This window comes from Phyllostomus discolor, chromosome 13 (assembly GCF_004126475.2).
Source record: "Phyllostomus discolor isolate MPI-MPIP mPhyDis1 chromosome 13, mPhyDis1.pri.v3, whole genome shotgun sequence".
Lineage (NCBI taxonomy): Eukaryota > Metazoa > Chordata > Mammalia > Chiroptera > Phyllostomidae > Phyllostomus > Phyllostomus discolor.
In genome coordinates, this window is record NC_040915.2 from 9007911 (window position 1) to 9025939 (window position 18029).

At 57.9% G+C, this 18029-nt stretch overlaps 1 protein-coding gene and 1 long non-coding RNA gene across 6 annotated transcripts in view; one reads left to right on the forward strand and one right to left on the reverse strand.

Moving 5' to 3' along the window:
* Positions 1–15526, forward strand: part of LOC118497868 — a 171089-nt gene extending 155563 nt beyond the window's left edge. The window contains exons 3-5 of the long non-coding RNA XR_004900379.1: positions 37–199; positions 13643–13751; positions 15258–15526. This is a non-coding gene — a long non-coding RNA (uncharacterized LOC118497868). The remainder of the gene's footprint in view (positions 1–36; positions 200–13642; positions 13752–15257) is intronic.
* Positions 12022–18029, reverse strand: part of LOC114509102 (core histone macro-H2A.1) — a 75195-nt gene continuing 69187 nt past the window's right edge. For all 5 annotated transcript variants that reach the window (XM_036013863.1, XM_028527177.2, XM_028527176.2 and 2 more), the window contains exon 9: positions 12022–12793. In XM_036013863.1, coding sequence (XP_035869756.1) covers positions 12628–12793 — 166 coding nt within the window. In that variant the 3' untranslated portion in view covers positions 12022–12627. The remainder of the gene's footprint in view (positions 12794–18029) is intronic.

The following is an 18029-nucleotide window of genomic DNA, read 5'->3' on the forward strand; positions in this document are numbered from 1 at the left end:
AGGCCTGGCACTCGGGCCACGAGCAGTTGCCTGCAGATACTGAGTTGGCCACGTGCCCTAGACCGACTCCCCAGAGCCCTGAAGACATTATATTACCACCCCTCTCTGCTGTCACCAGCTCAAACTGAGAAACGGCCCTAAACCATGATGCTGAAGTTAAAATAATTCCTTTGGAGATTTGCTGGTTGCACAATCTTAGGTAAGTTTCTTGACACTGAGCTTTTCTCACTGATTTAGGGGTCTGCTTTGCTCCCAAGCTTGGGGAGTTTTGTGTAATAGCCTTTGGGGCTGTGGGCTTTGGAATCTGAAATCTGGGATTTGAACTCAGTTCTGTCTCTTCCATGTGACTTTGGGTAAAGCATTTAACTTTCTCAGTGTGCTTGTTTTTTTTTTTTTAAAAAAAAAGAATATCTTCCTCCGAGTTGCTGGAGCTCTAGGCTACTGTTTCCTGCGTACTCACTGTACACCAGCTGGGCGTGTGTGCCGTGCGGTTTAACCTCACAGCAACCTCACAGCGTGTGTGCGCGTGTGTGTGTGCTCGTGGGGGGGGGGGGGAGATATAACTGTTTCTCTTCTGTAGATAAGTGACAGACTCAGGGAAACTAAGTGACCCACTGAAGATCACAGCTAGTAAGTGGCACAGCTGGGACTCGAACCCGGATACTGATTCACTTGTCTGCTTTCTTAACCACTTTCTCAAGGCCCACCAAGCGTCCGATCAGTAGTGACTGATGTGAGCATCACTCGTCTGTGCTTTGCACATAGTAGGCACTTGGTACAAATGAGGAACGAAGAGAGGGCAGTGTGCGATGTCTGCAAACCTGACCCTGAGGAGCCTGTCACGGCCCAGGCAGAAAGCTTGGCTCCAAGACCTTGGCAGGAAGGCAGCCAGGCAGGTGGCATCCTCGGGGCCTGTTCCAGGGCGAGGCTGGGCAGGAGAGCCCCCTGTGGGCTGCCTGAGCGGCTCCGCCTCTTCCTCCTGGGTGGGCAGGCACCTCTGCAGTTTGAGCCCGGATCTGGATCCTGGAGGTGGACACTGTGTTGCTTAGAATTATGGGGTAAGTGCAGAGCAGAAAGGACGCTGTCTTAAAAGTGAAGGGCAGCATGAGTGTTGGGGCCAAAGGAGGATGGTTGGGAATTCCTAGTAAAACTTTACAGCTTCCGCTTTTTCCCTCCTCTCAATCTTCCCATGAAACCCGTGTGGCTGGGGGGCTGTCTCGGCTGAGTGAGGGCAGGAGCCACCCATTGGCTCAGCCAGGGGAGGACTTTCTGGCCTCACTGGTGCCCAGGCATGGCCCTGGTGGACAGGCACCTGCCACCTGGCCCCCTGCTCCAGACCCACAGGTGATAAGCGGCGGCCACAGGAGTCCGCGGGAGCTGGGCTGGCACCGGCGCCACCCTCCAGCCCTGCCGGGCCACATCACGGCAGAGGACACTCAGCTGCTGTCCCTTTTACGCGTATTGACTTAGCGGAGTGTAAACATGTTACAAGTTCACTTTCTCCTTTATAGGAGTCTATAAAAAGGCTCTTAAACTGGAGTCCTAGGGCTTCAGCGAGACAAACGTACAATGGGGCCTGGGGGCGGGCGCAGTCTGTCCTTCCCTGTCAGCCCGGAGGTGTGAGCCCAGTAGGATGTGGCTTCGGCTTGGAGCCTGGCACTCCGGCTTGGCCGGCATGACCGCGGTGGACTTGCGCCAGCAGGCAAAGGCTTCTGGAGGCAGGGCTGCCCGAGGTCCACAGGCTGTTTTGGTGAGTCCCTGGTGAAGGATGGCTGGCTGGCCTGCGTGGCCCCAGGGCTGTGAGATCAATAGCGTTCCCCTTCCCTAGAAAGAATTCCCCGGGCCCATGGAGGTGCATGAGAGCCGGAGGTCTCTAAACAAGTGGGACCAACGAGAGGAAGTGTCCCAGGTCCCCAGTATGTGGCCAAGTGAGCTCAGCAGTCCTTTCTGGTGACTCCGGTCCTGGGTGGCCTGTGGGGGAGAGGGAGAGGAGGGGAGACCCTGCTGGGGAGGAGGGCCCCTGGAGCTGGCCTTTGGAGCCCCAGAGCCCTTGGTGTGCCTTGTCCAAGGAAAAGGCTCCCTTCAAAGAGTGAGCTGGTGCTCAGGCACTGTGCCCTGTGAGCAAGCCCTGGGGTGGGGGCAGTGTGCCGGCTCTGGGAAACCGCATCTGGGGTGAGTGGATGAGGGGCCAAGGAGTTCTCTCCAAGGGCCTGGCGTGCTCACCCCGCCACACTCACTGAACCCCGCTGGGGGCCGTGGGTGTGGCTTTGAGCAGGAGCACAGGGCTGCTCCTGCACCTAGGCACTCACTGGGGCATCCACCTGACAGCCAATGTCCCGTGCTGACCTGACCCCTACAGGGGCCGGGCTCCTTCTGAAGGGGTTTGGCATCACAGCTGTGGCCTCCACCCGTTGTCTCCCCTACGGCTCCTGGCCTAGGGGGCCAGGGAGTGGGACCCGGGCAGCCCTGGTGGCCAGCAGCAGCCTGTAATCCCACACGGCAACCACGGATTCGAGTGAGCCCCAGTCCGGGTCAGTCATGTCCAAGGGGGAGTGTTCAAAGCCAAATGAAAGGCTTTTTTGGGCAGCACCATCACCCCTCTGGGTGCACATCCGTCAGAGCACGGGATGAGGACAGGCCGAGCTCTGCACCTGAGTGGCAAGCTGGCTTTGACGTCGGAGCTGGTGGTGCTCCCCCTCCCATCTTGCTGGAGCTCCCCAGGCTCCTGGAGACCATCTGGTCACTAACTGCAGAGTACTGGAGAGGAGGAGCTAAATATGCTAATGAATGGGAAGCCCCCAGAGCAGGGCCAGGAACACAGAAACGTCTGCTCCACGGGTCATTCTGTCCACTGTCATGCACATCAGCCATGGCCATTGTCACTATTGGGAGCATAGAAGCATTTGCTGGGGAACCGCCCTGCCCATGGCTTTGGCTCCACAGCTAAATTGAATGGGATGTGGAGCTGGTGGTCTCTCCGAAGGGCTCCACCGACTGGTGTTCAACAAAGGTGCCGACACCGCAGCCTTTAGCCCCATGTGGCTACTGAGCCCTTCGGATGGAACTAGGGAAAATGAGAAACTAAATTTTTAGTTGTATTTAATTTTAATTTAAATAGCCACCTGTGGCTAATGGCTGTCATGTAGGACAGCAGAGTTCTAGAAGCTTCTCTCCCAACCGGACATCGCCTGCTCCTCTCTGAGCTGTGGGGGCCCTAGACAGAGGGGCCGCCTGTGACTCCAGCGCCCTCAGCCATCCACAACGAAGGCTGCACTGGAGTGGCTCATGGGACTGCTCACCGTCTAGCCGGGTTTCCTTGAACTTGGCCAGTATGGAGAAGAGCTGGCTACTTGCTGACACTGACCATCGCTGGACTTCAGTTATGACAGGCCCATGGCTTCCAACCTCCATGGGAATCAGAGCAACAGAAAGGGAGACCTCACGGTTATCAAGCATCTCTCCCCAGCACTGTGCTGCCAGCTCTGTTGTACAGACCAGGAGACAGACACCCTCAAGAAGTGGGGTGACTTGCCTAGCTCTGCATTTCCTACCCATCCCTCAGACCCCCAAACAAAGGACCAGCCAGGTTCCACACTGACACAATGCCAAAGTCAAGGTCACAGGCTGCAGACCAGGGCTCTTTTGGCCCCGGCCCCTCTCTGTCCGGCCACCTCCGTGGTGCTTCCCTGATTATGAGACCCCTGCCTCTGTCCTGTTGTTTGTCCCCGGCAGTGGGTAGCCAGGGCAGGGGGTAGCCGCCCACTTTTCCGCTGTGGGAATGAAGGCTCCAGGGGCTCAAGGGGCCTGCCCAGACCCCACGGGGCCCTGGCCAGTCCTCCGGGAGCCAGGACAGTGCTCAGGGGCTGGCTGTCTCTAAGGCTGATTCTCCCACCACCCATGTCCTCCCTGTGTCCCTTGGATTTGCTGTGGCCACTCCAGGAGGACAAGGCACCCCTGTGGGGCACACCCACGTGGACTGGAGGTGGACAGGCCCGGAGGGGGGTGGCTCTGCCTCTGCGGGGCAGGGTGTGCTGGTGGGGGGCTGACAGCTGACAGCCTTAATAGGCACATTGTCCCCTTGCTGCCGAGAGTGCCGCCCGGCCACTTCCTCACACGCCGCGTGCTGGATGAGCTCATGTCTGCGGCCCGGGGCAGCCAGGCCCGGCTGTGGGGAGGCGGCCGGGCCGGCGAGGCCCGGGCGGGCTGGGCCTGGCGGAGTTGTGAAGCGGAACGTTGTAATGAGCGACGCCGGCTGGATTTATGGGGCTGCGCACGTGGGCCTGGCCTTCCTGCGAGGGCCTCTGCACGGGAACACAAACAAGTCCTGGCCCAAGGGCGGCGCGACTGGGTCTTAACGAGAGCCCACTAATTACAGGAAGACCCCGGCCAGTCCCCAGCCTGTGGAGGAGCAGAGTGGGACTGGCCCCTGTGTCTGCCCAGGCTTCAGTGGGGTCCCCGGTCCCCACCGGGAAGCCCAGGCGTGCCTCGCCGGCTCCACGGCACTGCAGAAGGCCCTTCCTCCTCTGGGAAATGGGATGGTGCCTCTCCGCAGGCCTCTGGGAGGCGGCAGACCAGGATGCACGAGTCAGCTTTGGTTACCCGTTCCTGGCTTTGGATCCTGGTTCTGCCAGGCCCCTGCTGTGTGGCCTGGGCAGGTCTCTTCCCCTCTCTGATCCAAGCTGCCTCAGAGAGAGCAGGAATGCTAATGTTCACTTTGCGGGGGCCTGGGAGGCTTTGATGAGAGGCCGCGAACAGGCTCCTCATCCACCGAGTGCTCATGGTACTGCCACTGTTGGTGCTCCGTCCCGTCTCTGGCTGGTCATTACTGTCATTTGCCACCCAGATGTGGAGGTGGCAGATGGCATCTCAGAGGCCCAGTAACATTCTGACTCTGCCCCTGTGCTGTGGTGGGCAAGGCAGCAGAGGGTTGGATTTGCACCTCAAGAGGGGCGTGTTGGAAATTCACACGGGCCACCTGCCTGTCCTTGTGACCACTGGCCTCCCTCTGTCTGTGTGGGAGCCGGATGGGACCAGACCCAGGGTGTGCACCACGCTGGCAGCAGAAGCCAGTGCTCCTGACCCGGGTGGGGGCTGTGAGAAGTGTCCTGACTCAGGCTTGTGTGTGGCGTCACCAGGACGTGCTGCTAGTCACCCCCGAAGGACACCGGCCCCGTGGGCAGTGCCTTTGCCTGTGAAGTTCATGAGCCACGCTCACTGGCACAGAGGCCAGAACTTGCCCACTGCTCTGACCCACAGTCTCTCCTGCAAACATTTCCCACTGTTTTCCTGGTTTACTGTTCCCATGGATTCAGCCTCTCACCAGAAAGGTCCATGTCCACACCCTCTTCACATCGAGAGCCAGAGAAAGCAGACGCACCATATGCTGTGAGGCCCAGGCTGTGGTCAGCAGTGTGGCAAGAGGGAGCCGAGCAGGGGCCTGGTGCCAATGTCAGGCTTCACTCTGAAGCCACCGTGTGCCCACATGAAGCGAGGGAGCGGGTGGGATATTACCCCTGGCTGACTTCCGCAGGGCAGAACTGTAGGGAGTGACTGCATTCTCCTTAACCTTCCTGCTGCTCTCCCTGAACCAGGCACTCTGCCTGGTGACTGGGCTCCGAGGTCCTGGCAGGCTTGGCTTGGCCGGTGACTCACGCAGCCACTGAGAGAGAGCTCCTCGCCAGCCCTGGGCCCCTGGGTGAGGCTCCGAAGGTGCCACCAAGGGCAAGAGGCATGGTCCCTGGCCTGGTGTCAGGCAGGCTCTCCTTTGCTTGCTCACTGCTGTCTGCCCAGAGCCTAGGACAGGGTCTGGCCTAGAAGGCTCAGGGAACATGTGCGAATGAATGACACACACTGCCTGACAAGGCAACAGTGTGTCAGCACACAACACTTGTCCGGGGGCACAGTGCTATGGCTGGTGGATGTGCAGAGTGCACCGAGAGCAGACCTGTAGCCTGGACAGCAGGGTGGTCAGGGAAGGCTTCCTGGAGGAAGTAGAAGAGAGGTCTAAGAGTGGAGACCTGAGGGGCTGGGCAGCGTTGCAAGTAAGTGGTGGCAGCATCGTGTTCCAGGCTGGGGAGCTGGTGTATGGGAAGGCCTGAAAGCAAGACAAGGGTGGCCCCACACAGAGACAGGGTGGGGAGAAAGACGGGCAGAGAGGAAGGCAGCCCCAGAGACAGGATGGCAGGGGTGGGGCAGAAGCCAGACTGAGGGCAGGTAAGAGGCTGGAGAGGATGACCTTGAGCCCCAGGCCCCTGAAGACCTTAGAAGGCAGCTTCTGAACTTCCACGGCCCCGTTTCTTCCCCATTTTATAAATGGAGACACAACACCATCATCCCAGGGCGTTGTGAGTGTTGAGCCGGTGTGTGTGTGTGTGTGTGTGTGTGTGTGTTACACACTGTAAAGGGCTGAGTGGGGTGAGGTGATGGTTTGGGGGTGTCGCCCCTGGGAAGCCCTGGGGAGACTAGGGATCCATGAGGAGGCACAAGAGGGTTCAGACAAGGGCTCCTTGGGAAGGAAGGTCCCTTGGGTGTCATCTTAAAGGGAGACATCGACGTCCTTTCAGCTGTTTGGATTTGCCCGTGATTGAATCCTGGAAGGGCTGTCAGCAGCAGGTGACAAATACATCGTAAGTGCTCTGGTTAAGAGGAAGTTCTGAGTGTCCCAGGTTCGATTCCCAGCCAGGGTACATTCCTGGGTTGCAGGCCATAACCCCCAGCAACCGCACATTGATGTTTCTCCCTCTGTCTCTGTCTCTGTCTCTCTCTCTCTCCCTCTCTCCCCCCTGCCTTCCCTCCCTAAAAATAAATAAATAAAATCTTTAAAAAAAAAAAAAAGAGGAAGTTCTGAATGCAGGCCCAGCCCTGGGCCCCGGGCGGCGCTTCCCTTCGGGGGATGTGCTGCGGGGCCAAGCGCGCTCTCTGCTGCGGTTCAGAGGCCGCCTCAAGGTGGGACTCTGTGGCCAGGTCCTGCGTGGGACCTAATGAGGAGCTGCCGGGGTGCAATTACGCGCCCGGCCCGGGCTCTGCGCCGGCTGACTGACAGCTCATTACCCCGCTGCCATTTTGGGGCGGTGAATTTAATCTCCCAGACGGGAAGCAAATCAATTTGCCCATCTGCCGCAGCTGTGCCTATGCGAACTCCGCTGTAATTTATTCTCTTCAGCTCAGGAAGCCTCGTTGCTTTTAGGTACAGAAATAGGTCTCGCGGCCAGCCTGGCCAGGGAGTGCTCAAGTGGACATACCAAGGGGGTTAGGCTGTGAGGGTCAGCAGGGAGGTGCCATAGGCCTGGCTCAGAGGAAGCCAGGTTCTCACCCAGGAGGCTGGGCTCCTGGATGGGAAGGTTGTATGTGGGAAGGGGGGGGTGTTGTGTGACATCCCATGTTGCTGGGATTGAGGTCACCTGCTCAAAGTCTCGGGACCAGCAGGCACTTCTGCCAGCAAGGCACATACAGCTTGCTTACCTGCATCCAGGACCGTGTTATTCTGAGCCATGGGTGTGGCTCTGGTTTCCGGGCTTTGGACACAGAAGGGTTGGAAGGTATCACTCTGGGACCCAGGTTTCTGCCCTCTGTAAAGTGTGGTCATCATCAAAGCCAAGGCGGTGGGTGACCTTTGACTGGGGACATGGGGACCGTCTGCAGGGCAGTCCGAGGCCTCTTCCCCAGTGAGCACATTACCTGTGGCGTGTGCACTTGGCCACATTGGTGGGGCTCCCGTCCCCTGCTGAGGGAGTGGGGCCCCTGGCAGGCTCTGGAAGGTGGTCTGGGTGCCCCCTCTGAGCATTCTCAAGGGGACTGTTGGCAGATTCACATTCACAGGGCCAAACAGGCGAAGTGGGGCATCTCCCAGGAGAAACGCCGTTTCGTGGGAGAGTTTAGGATGCCGCCGCTCAGGTTGGAAGGTGTTTCTCTGCATGTCCCTCTGTTCTGCACTCTGCATATGGAGGGCTCTGGAGTCTCTTCAGGGGCACGTGAGTGAATGCATGTGTGTGCACATGAGCATGAATGCGCATGGGTATAGGAGGGTGTGTGTGTGAGCATGGGTTTTCATGGGTGTGAGAGGGTGTGTATATGCATGGGGGTGTGTGAGCATGGGTTTTCACGGGTGTGGGAGGGTGTGTGCATGGGTGTGTGTGAGCATGGGTTTGCACAGGCATGGGAAGGCATGTGTGTATTCATGGGTGTGTATGTGAGCACGATGTGCATGGGTGTGGGGTGTGCGTGTATGTGTGTGTGCGTGGGTGCATGTGCACAACTGGGTGTTGGTGTGGGAGTCACTCTGGTGGGAGGAGTGAGGAGGAAAGTGCCTTCTGTGGAGAGAATGTTTCTGAGACTCCTCCTCAGCATTGACAAAACAGCCCTCGCTGGTTGGTTTTTAGGGGTCAGAGAAAGGCCACTGTATTTACACACCGTTGCTGTGGAGCATAGAGGGGTGGTGCTGGGGGCTGGGACTAATGAGCAGTTTTATTGCCTTGCCCATCAGGAGGGTCACGTGATATTATTTTGATATGGGAGCCCCCTAAAGCAAACACAACAGGCCAGGGGGTAAATAGAAGAAAATAGAAGAAAAGGGGGCCTCACCCCTGGCCATTGAGCGTTTCCCTTTTTTCTCAGCCCGGGGTGTGCCCAGGACCTGCCTCCCAGGGCGGGTGCCTGCAGGCCACTCACTCTGAGACTGCACCAAGGCCAGCTCCCGAGATAACACTGGCCCCATGGCGCCTGGCAGTGAAAATTAGACACTGAAGTTGCTAATGAATAAATCGACCAGGCCACACCCCCCAGCCACCCCTCACCCCAGCCACTGCTGCCTCTGACGGTAGGAAGAGCAGGACCCCCTCAGGGTGACTGATAGCAGCGTGAGTGACAAACCAGGGAAGGAGAGGAGTGCCCTCCCTCCCCCCCTTTTTTTTGCCTTCTTTTCTGTCGGGACTAACTATAGTTGTGACCAAAGAGCCACCTGACTCTGAACAAGAGGAAGGAATTCTGCCCAATAAAACAACCCAGGATGAACAGCTCCACACACAAGCCGGGGAAAGGGCTGGGGGGCAGATGGTGGGGCAGTGGGGCTGGCCTGGTGGCCAGTGGCTGTACCCTCTGGCTTCTCAGACGGGAATCTGCCCCCACCTCACACACACTGGGGCTGAGATGCCTGGGGGCACCTTGCCACTGACCTCCTATCATCTTGCTTCCTCAACCTAGAACGTTCCAGCCTTTCCTGCAAAGTCCAGCTCTAGGTTACCTGCCCCAAGGAACCCCCCCCAAGCACTCTGAGCCGGGGTGCCCATTCAACAGGCACGTCTCTGGGTCCCCACTCTGCTGGCCAGAGGCTGTATCTCACCTGCCTTGCTAAGAGCCCCTGATCTGAAGCTGTATTCATAACCACGACCCAGTAAGTCCTTGTTGGCCACTGGATTGCTTTAAATACGCCTTCTGTTCACCCCTCACCCAGCAGGTTCTGTTTATGCTTCCAGGGCTGACCACACAGGACAGCCATCTGTGAATAGACAAGAGGCCCTGCCTCACTGGGGCAAAGTGCTGGGCGCATACCAAAGGAGAAGCCAGCCCCCAGGGCGGGGGAGTGGAGTGGAAGAGCTATTCGTGGTCAGACAGCTGGGTTCAGATCCCAGCTCCACTGAGAGCTGTGTGACCTTGAAGAAGATGCCTCATGTCTCTGTTTGTAGTTCGCTATCTATAAAATAGGGATCGTGTAAACAACCTCCTAGAGCTGCTGTGAGAAGCAGAGGAAACAGGTGTGGAGGACGGGGTGGGGGGGTGGGGTGTATGCACGTGTGTGCGTGCGCGCGCGCGCACACACACACACACACACACACACTCACTGGTGATTACGGTTGGCTTAGCCGTAGCTAGAGCCACAGTGCCATGTCATTCACAGGGGCTCCTGGAAAAGCAGGGCAGAGATCGTATGGGTTACTCCGGACAGAGCCCAGCTGCTGAGGGCAAGGGCTGATTTTTAGAAACAAGTGCGTGGTGGGGATGGGGACAGGCGGATGGTGTCTGCCCTGGGCTGTGGTGAGACCACAGGGGTGTGTGACCCAACGTCGGGGCTGGGGACTCAGGCGCACTGGCAGTGCGACAGCGGGCTGAGCGCCCCTGCTGCGGAGCACGCACTGCGAGCCGCACTCACTGCAAACTGCTGCTGCCAACAGCTCACAGCCAAGGGGAGGGTGGGGCAGACCACAGACTTCCCCCCGCCCTTCCCCCCCCAAGAATCCTTTCATTTTTGGTAAATTCTAACAACTGCAAACTTGTCTTTTGAATAGAGAGAGGCATGTGTGCATTTCAAGCAGTTCTTTGCAGCTACATCAGTTTTTAAAGTAATGAGCTGTTTTCTTCTTTTCCGTAAACATGAGGCTGACATGAGAGAACAATTTTTGAGCCCAGTTTTAAAACGAACTGGGTGGTTTGGAGATGATGGGAATCCCAGGCAGCTGGTTGGCTCTCTTTCCTCCGTTTCATTGAAAAGAATTTCTTCAAGGAGCCCACAGCTCAGGGGCACGATGCACTTTGGATTATTGAAAGTTTAGAAATATTTAGGTGATTATGGCAAATAATTCACGCAAATCCTGACCAATGCAATTTATTCTTTTGTGCAAGCACAAGGAAGAGCAGAAACCAGCCATCCTTTTTTTTTTTACTTCCCAATCCTCTCAGCGCCATCTAGTGGAGACCCATGCTAGACACAGGATTTGCTTCTCCAGGCTTCCTTCTCCAGAGCTAAGGAAAATGCCTGCCCCTCCCTCACCCAGAAGCCAGGAAACCCCAGTGTCTTCTGTGTGTCTGCCTCCGAGTTAGAAATACCACCAAGGCCAAGTGCACTCTCTCTGGTTGCTGGTTTGTGTACCCCAGGAGGTCTGTATCCCAGTGGTCAGCATCTCTGAATTTGTAGCCGGTGACCTGTGATTCGAGGTGGCACTGCTGACACACTTCTCCCAGCCTCGGTGTCCTCAGCTGTGAAGTGGCTCTAGTAACAGGACCTGTCCGGGGGGGTCACAAGGACAAAATGAAACGATTCCCACAAAGGACTCAACACAGTGCCTGGCACGCAGCAAAATACCAGATTCCTAGTCAGGAAGTAAGCGCATGTAACCTAGACCCCGTCAAGATCCCGGGGGAAAAACTAAAGTCTTAATAACACCTCACACTTAGGAGAGGCGTGGACAGATCCTCAGTCTGAGTGGGAAGTAGCGCGTTTTGTTGGAGAGCTGGCGGTGTGAAGGCGCGGGGCTTCCCTTTGGTCTCCTTAGGTGCCCGTGGCATTCCCCCACACTGTGGTGCCAGCCGCCTCCTGGGCCAAGTCCGCTTCAGAAGCAGGTATGTTCTTTTCTAAACAGACAGAAGCAGTTTCCTGTGCTTCTCAGGCAAATTTAAATGAAGGCAAAAAATTTTGAAGCAAATAGTGTCTGTGCGTTGCTGAGTTTAGGCAATAAGAGTTTAGCTCCTCCGGCCCAGCTGGGATCCTTCTAAATAACCCACAGGCCTGAACTCTCACAGCAGGGGAAGGCACGGAAAAGCTGGAGGCACGCCTTGGGACCGTGGTGGTGGCCCCTTGCCCTTGGAAAGCTCCTGGTACTAGGGCTCCCCAGCCTGCAGGAACAACAGGCCCCACACGGCCCTGGGGGAGGTCTCGAGGCTTCTGCAGCTCCATCGGGGCCATAGGCCCAGCCATGAGCCAGAGACCGGCAGGCGGGGGTGGGGGGCAGGACAGAGTCAGGCTCTGGTACCAGCCTGCCACTTGCCGCCTGCTTTCAGTACATTTGCTTCCTCACCCCTGAAATGAGGGTAACACCTTTGCCCCAGTGTGCAAGGATGGGAGGACAGACTTCACATCAACTCCCTCTACCAGCCATTAGGACCTGCAGATGCCATCCCCTCTTCCCCACCCCACTGCAACCCTCCAGGGGGTGGGCTGTCTCACCCGGGGCACCCCCCACCCACCCTCGTCCTGCGGAGAGAGAAACGTACTTAGGCCTCAAAGGCACAATAACTTGAAACGCACCAAACAACAGTTTAACATTTTACTAAATCAATTCACACAAATTCCAAATTGCAAATATAATTAAGGACAACAGACTCTTGTTTTGTCTTTTAAATCTTTCATTTTCAAATCCATCGTTAAGACAAAAAGTAAACAAAAATTAAGTCTGCGGCATATTCATGATTCTTCTTCTTGAAGGACAAAAAAAAAAGGAGCATCGTAGTAAAAAGAACGCCACGGGGTGTACGATAAAGCACCACGACACACGGTTACGACTCGGGCTTCCTGGGTTCTGCCTCCCGTAGTAGACGCTGCTCTCCCGCTGCTCTGCGTCAAGCAGGATTTCATTAAAATAAAACTATAAAATCTCCTAGGTTACACTAAAGTCAGACACAGTCTGGAACACAGTGCTTAACAACAGTAATGCCAACTATCAGTGCTAACGTAAAAACATTTTAGAAAGTCGAAAACAATTAAACTGGAAATCAAAACCTTATTTTCCCTAGATGAGCAAACCGAAAATGAAAGGGTTCCCGCCTCCCAGTTGGAGTGAAGGGAAGGGGGTTTTTCTTTTCTTTCTTTCACATTGGAGGCCGGGAGCACGGGGTGGGCTGGCCCTGTCATTCCCCAGCCTAGTTGGCGTCCAGCTTGGCCATTTCCTGCACGTAGATGCCTATACTCTCGCTGTCAAAGAGCACGAAGTACACTGTTTTGATGGAAGAGGACATCGTGGACACGAAGTAACTGGAAATGGCCTTCAGGATCAGCTGAGCTGCCGTCTGCTTCGGAAAACCGTTCCTGCAAGACAGAGGACGAGGGCTCACCCAGGGAGGTCGCAGCAGCTGTGGGACCATCCCCACCCCTACACCCTCCCCCTCCAGGGGGCTCTCAAGGCCACAAGTGCCACAGTTTGTCCCATGCTGGGCCGGGTGGCTGCTTGGACGCAGGCATGAGAAAGCTCAGAGCCCACTAGACAAGAGAAGGACGAGTGGGCTGGGAACCACGACCCGCAGGAGAACGTCTTCTGTGGCGTGCGTTTAGTCCCCCAAGGCTCCCTGCGGGTCTCAGCGCCAGGGGTGGTGGGAGGCTGCAGCTTCTTCAGGAAGCTCTCAGCTCGTGCACACAAGTGACGGGCCACGCCCTTCCCACCAGCCCTTGGCTGCATGGGTGAGAGGCTGCTGGCCAGGAACTGGCTCCCAGAACACAGCAGCTTGTTCCAGCCCAAAGGCCAGGGCGTCAGAGGGCTGTGGGCACAGGGGAACAACTCCGGGCCAAGTGGTCTTCGTCTCAAGGGACAGACAGCATGCGTGTCCAAGCCAGGCCGGTGTGAATTCACACACATCTCCATTTGAAGTCGGTCACATAGCAATTTGGGGGCAGGGTCTCAGAACTTAAGCAAGGATCTGAAAGTAGTGCTCCTTGTTTCATGGGAGCCCGAGGCTGTTCCTGGTCAAGGCTGCAGATGCAGGACCCAGGTGACCCAGGGGGACAGTGGCAGCTGGGTACCAGCTTGCCTAGTCTGGTGGAGATAACATGGACTTTGGAGCCACTGGTCCTGGATTCAAGTCCCTGACCCCAACTTATACTTAAAGCTATCGAGGGTGAGAGTCTGGGGCCAGTTTTCCCGAGTTCTTTGTCCACCCGCAGATCAACAGTCTCCCATCTGCTCTGGGCCTGCGGGTCTGTTGGTGCCCCAAGTGCCAGGCCAACTTGCTAGTCTCAGCGGGACCCTCGGTCAGAGGAGACCTGACGCCAGGTGAGCGGTTTCCCAGAACACTCCTGGCTTCACTGGCTGAGGGCGGAAGCTCTGACGCCTCAGCTGCTCCCCTGGGAGAGCCGAGCGCTCCTCCTCGCCCACACTCACGGTGCTGCGGGCGCACCCGCACTGGAGAGAGCTGTTCCCCTGACTTGCTTTTGATCCAGCAGGGCTTCACCCAGCCTGACAATGCCCCCTCAGGAACTCCTGGAGGCTTTAGAAGTGGAGCTGGTTCTTAGAAGACAGGGGTGTCACCCAGGACATGCTCCCAGCCTGTACAGGGGAGCCCGTGGGTGACTGTGGGGTGCAACCCAGAGTCCTCGCACCTTCACACACAGGTGGCTCCTCCTCAGCCACCAGGCACACCTGCACGGCCACCAGCACGCACAGACTGCAGGGGAGGGAGGTGGGGTCAGGCTGCGGGGAGAGGCTGGGCTATTACAGCCTGATGGTATGTCAGGCACGGCTTCCTCCTGGGGAGGCCCTGGGGACTCCGTCCACCACCTGAGTTGGGGTGACCAACAGAGAGCCAGGATGGAGGGTGGTGGAGACAGTGCAGGGCCAAGGGCTTTGCTGGGAGTGAGGCGGGGTACCCAAGTGGCGGGTCGTTCCCGCACCCTCCCCTGCTCCGGGATCAGCGAGCTCAGTGTGGGAAGAAGCCGCCTGAGCCACAGCTGGCACGGTGCTCCAACTGCCGTCCCGGGAGCGGAGATGGAGGACAGGCCACCCAAGCCAACACAGGTCTAGGTGTGCTGGGGGGAGTCAACTTGGCCTTTTGCTTTAGGGGCTGTCTCACTGATGAGTGTGTTGGGGGGTAGGTGTGCAAGTGAGTGTCTCGGGGAGCATGGGGGTGAGGGGCTGCCCTTCCTACCCCTGGCCCCCTCCTGAGAGGGGGGCCCAGCCTGCTTGGAGAGTGGGGTGCAGGCACAGGGTCACTGCATCGCTGGAATGGGGGCCCATTTTCAGTGTCTTGACAAAGAGCAAATGTTTGTTTTCCTGCTGTGAGTGCAGCTGCTGCCTGGAGGGCTGGTCAGGGCAGCTAGAGGCTGCCATGGCCCAGGGAGCTAGCCGGGCACTGGAAGCAGCCTGCAGGGGCCATGGGAAGTCTGAGGACTTCCGGACCAGGCAGAGCCATCTGTGGACGTGACCTGGCTGGGGCAAGGGGGCGAGGGGGTGCTGAGTGGAGCTGTAAGGAGAGGCTCCCCACATGGAAGCCAAGGTTATGCTCCGCCAGCACCAAGCTGCCCTAGTGAGGACGCCACCCTGGCCATCCATCCCTGCCTGACACCTGCGCAGGTGAGCTGGGCTGAGGTGAGGGCCTCTAGGACTTCCTGGAGGAGCAGTACATTGTGGGCCTGGTGGTCACAGCCTGTCCCCACCGGGGTTGCCAACAGGGGGCATGGCCCTAGCCCCTTCTGCCCTTGCTGATGGGGCCTCCCTGGGCGCCAAGCCCACGCCAGTCACTCCCGCCCCAGGGCACTTCCCAACACAGCCTTTCTCCCACAGGTTCCGTCCTTTGCCTGGGACCCTTGACAAGGGCCACGCGATTCTCAGCAATGGGGTGTCCTTCCCTGTCCATACATCAACAGTTTCCCACACAGCGGAGCCTGCCTCGGGATCGAGAGGGGCCTGTGGAAATGCAGGCTGCGGGCCCCCACGCAGGAGTTCTGACTGGAGGGCGTGGAGCTGCCCCGCTCCATGGAGCCAGCACGGACTTCACGCTCTGAGCTCGCAGGCCGGGCCCAGAGGTGAAGAGCCTGCAGGTGGGGAGACAGGCAGGGGCTGACTGTGGGGTAAACGTGACTTGGACAGCCACAGCCGATATGAGAAACCCCGCCTCAGGAGTGGGCGCACAGGACTGCCCGGGCACCCGGAAGGCACGAGGGTGGCGGCTTTCCTACTGTTTTCGGGCGGGGCCCCAGTCTGTTTCCCAGTAGCCACTGCTGGAGTGTTTGTACCAGAACGGACTGCACAACAGATGTCCTCACAGGGGCGCTGTACACACAGCCCTGCGCCCTCAGGATGGGGCAGCGTGGCACACGCAGCTGCTGGAGCCGCACAGGACTCGAGTTCGGGTCCCGTCTCTGCACCTCGTTTCTCCGCCTGGTGCAGCAGGGTCGGACAAGATGAAGCACCGTGCCCTCAGTCACTCGTGTTTCTGCAAGGTGGGTGGTCTTGGTCTTTCTAAAGGCTCATGCAGTGGGAATATGCCTCCCTCTGAGCCCGTGACAGCTGTGACTGGCTGACGCCTGCTGTCACTGCAGTTACCCTGTGCTAACAATGTGCCACCAGGGCCCTAGGGTGCTGCTATCGGGATCTGCGTGGCCCAGTCCTCTCAGAGGGAGGCCAGCCTGGACTGGTAGCATGTGGGGGTAGGGGTGTGGGTTTCCTGGGTAGGTGCTGCCCATCTTCTGCGGGGGGAGGGGGGGGGCGCGGGGGGGCTGCTTGGCTGTGCCTTCTGCCCCCATCTCGGCCTACTGCCTCTGTGACAGTCACTCTGTCCCATGCTGCACCGTGAGGCCAGCTGCCACCTCCTCTCAAATACAACTGAGCAACAGGAGCGAGGGCTTACACCCCCGGGTCAGATGCAGACCTGAATCCGACCTGCACAGGGTGTTGGCCTCTCAGCGTCCCCTCCTCTACTGGAAAATGGGTACCTCCAGGGTGCATGTGGTGGGGGCCACGGTGGCAGTGACGCCGACACTGCTGCCCCTGAGAGGGGTGTCCGCCCCCTTCCCCTCAGCCTCACGCAGCTGCGATGGTTAGGGCTCGTGTCTTAAGTTCCTCTGCAGCCAAGTGCACACGCCCTGCACAGGGCTTATCTTGGACTTGAACCTTTTTCTTCTCAGCCTTGCCTTGCATGGACTGAGGAGGACAGGTGCCTGGCTTCCCCTGAAGTCATTCGGGTTATGCCCGGGACAGCCTTTCCTAAAGGTCTTGGTCCTCAGTGTCCCTGGACTAGTGCAAGGGGACCCCACGGCTATCTCCTTCCAGTGCCTTCTTGGGCCGGCCTGCTCAGTGGTGGCTGGGGACTGTACACAGTGGTTGCCTGTCCCACCATCCCATCCAGATGGCAGAAATTTGGGTCCGTAGGGCCCAAACTTCCCAGAGGTTCCAGTTCTTCCACCTCTGCTGAGCCCGCGCTTTGTGCGGAGCAGCGCCAGGCATCCCCACCCCAGTGAGCCTGCCCCCCACAGCCGGGCTGGGCAGCACAGAGGAACTCAGGCCCCGACCTGTGTTGAGCAGGCCCAGCAGAGGCCAGTGGGGAGAGGCTGTGCCCTGGGGCTGGGGCGAGTCAGGTGGATTTTCTGGAGGAGACAGGTGGGCAGCGTGCCCGTGAAGACTGCACAGGTGTAAACGTGCATTTTAGGTGGGGCCTGGTTTGCTTGCTGGGCCAGTCCAGCCGTCTCCGCTGTTTGGGAGATTGGGCGGGAGGGGGAGGGGGTCAGTGTCTTGGGGGTGACATGGGAAAAACGTCACCCTGTGTGGACACTCTTCTGCTGGGATTCGGTCCCCCCTCTCACTGAGATCCTGGGCCCTCCATTTTCCCACGTTCTGTCTTTGAGCCTGGCCGGAGGTAAAGAGCAGGCCATCAGGGTGCTCAGCTGAGAGCAGGGGACTACCAGCGGGAGAAGTCAAAACCAGAAAGGGGTGATGATGGGCTCTCCGTCCCACAAGGCCAGAAGGGGGCCCAGGCAGCACAACCCCAAAAGAGGCCTCTTACCTTCTCTCACTCAGGACTAGTGTGTTTGGGGTTAGTAAGTGATTCTCCCTAATTCAGTTGGTTTCTGTGCTTTACGTGTCTCTTCTCGGGCTCATGCCTGAGGATAGGGAGGCTGATGGCCATTCCAAGTGGGGTTCCAAGGTTCCCTGAAGCCCATGCACAGAGAGTGTGCAGACAGTGGGGTGAGCCATCAGCAGGATGCAAGGAGGTGGGTCTGTGACCACCGGGGACAGGAGGCGAGGGTTCCTTGCGCCTAATGTTATGAGTGCTGAAACCAGGGGCCTCTAACCAGATTCTGGTCCTACCGATGCAAGCGGTGTGACCACAGGTAAGTGACGTAACCCCTCTGAGTTTCTGGTTCTGCACCTTTGAGTGGAATTAACAGTACGTCCCTCGAAGGGTTGTTGTGAGAGGATGCAGCTAAGGGTTTAGCACAGTGCCTGGGGCTCAGTAAATACCATAAATGGTAGCTTGAAAAAGACAAACTGTCTTTCCTTTTAAGCTCATAAACCTAAGGAGAATTTAATCAAAGCCCCAGATGAAGCTACTCCCCA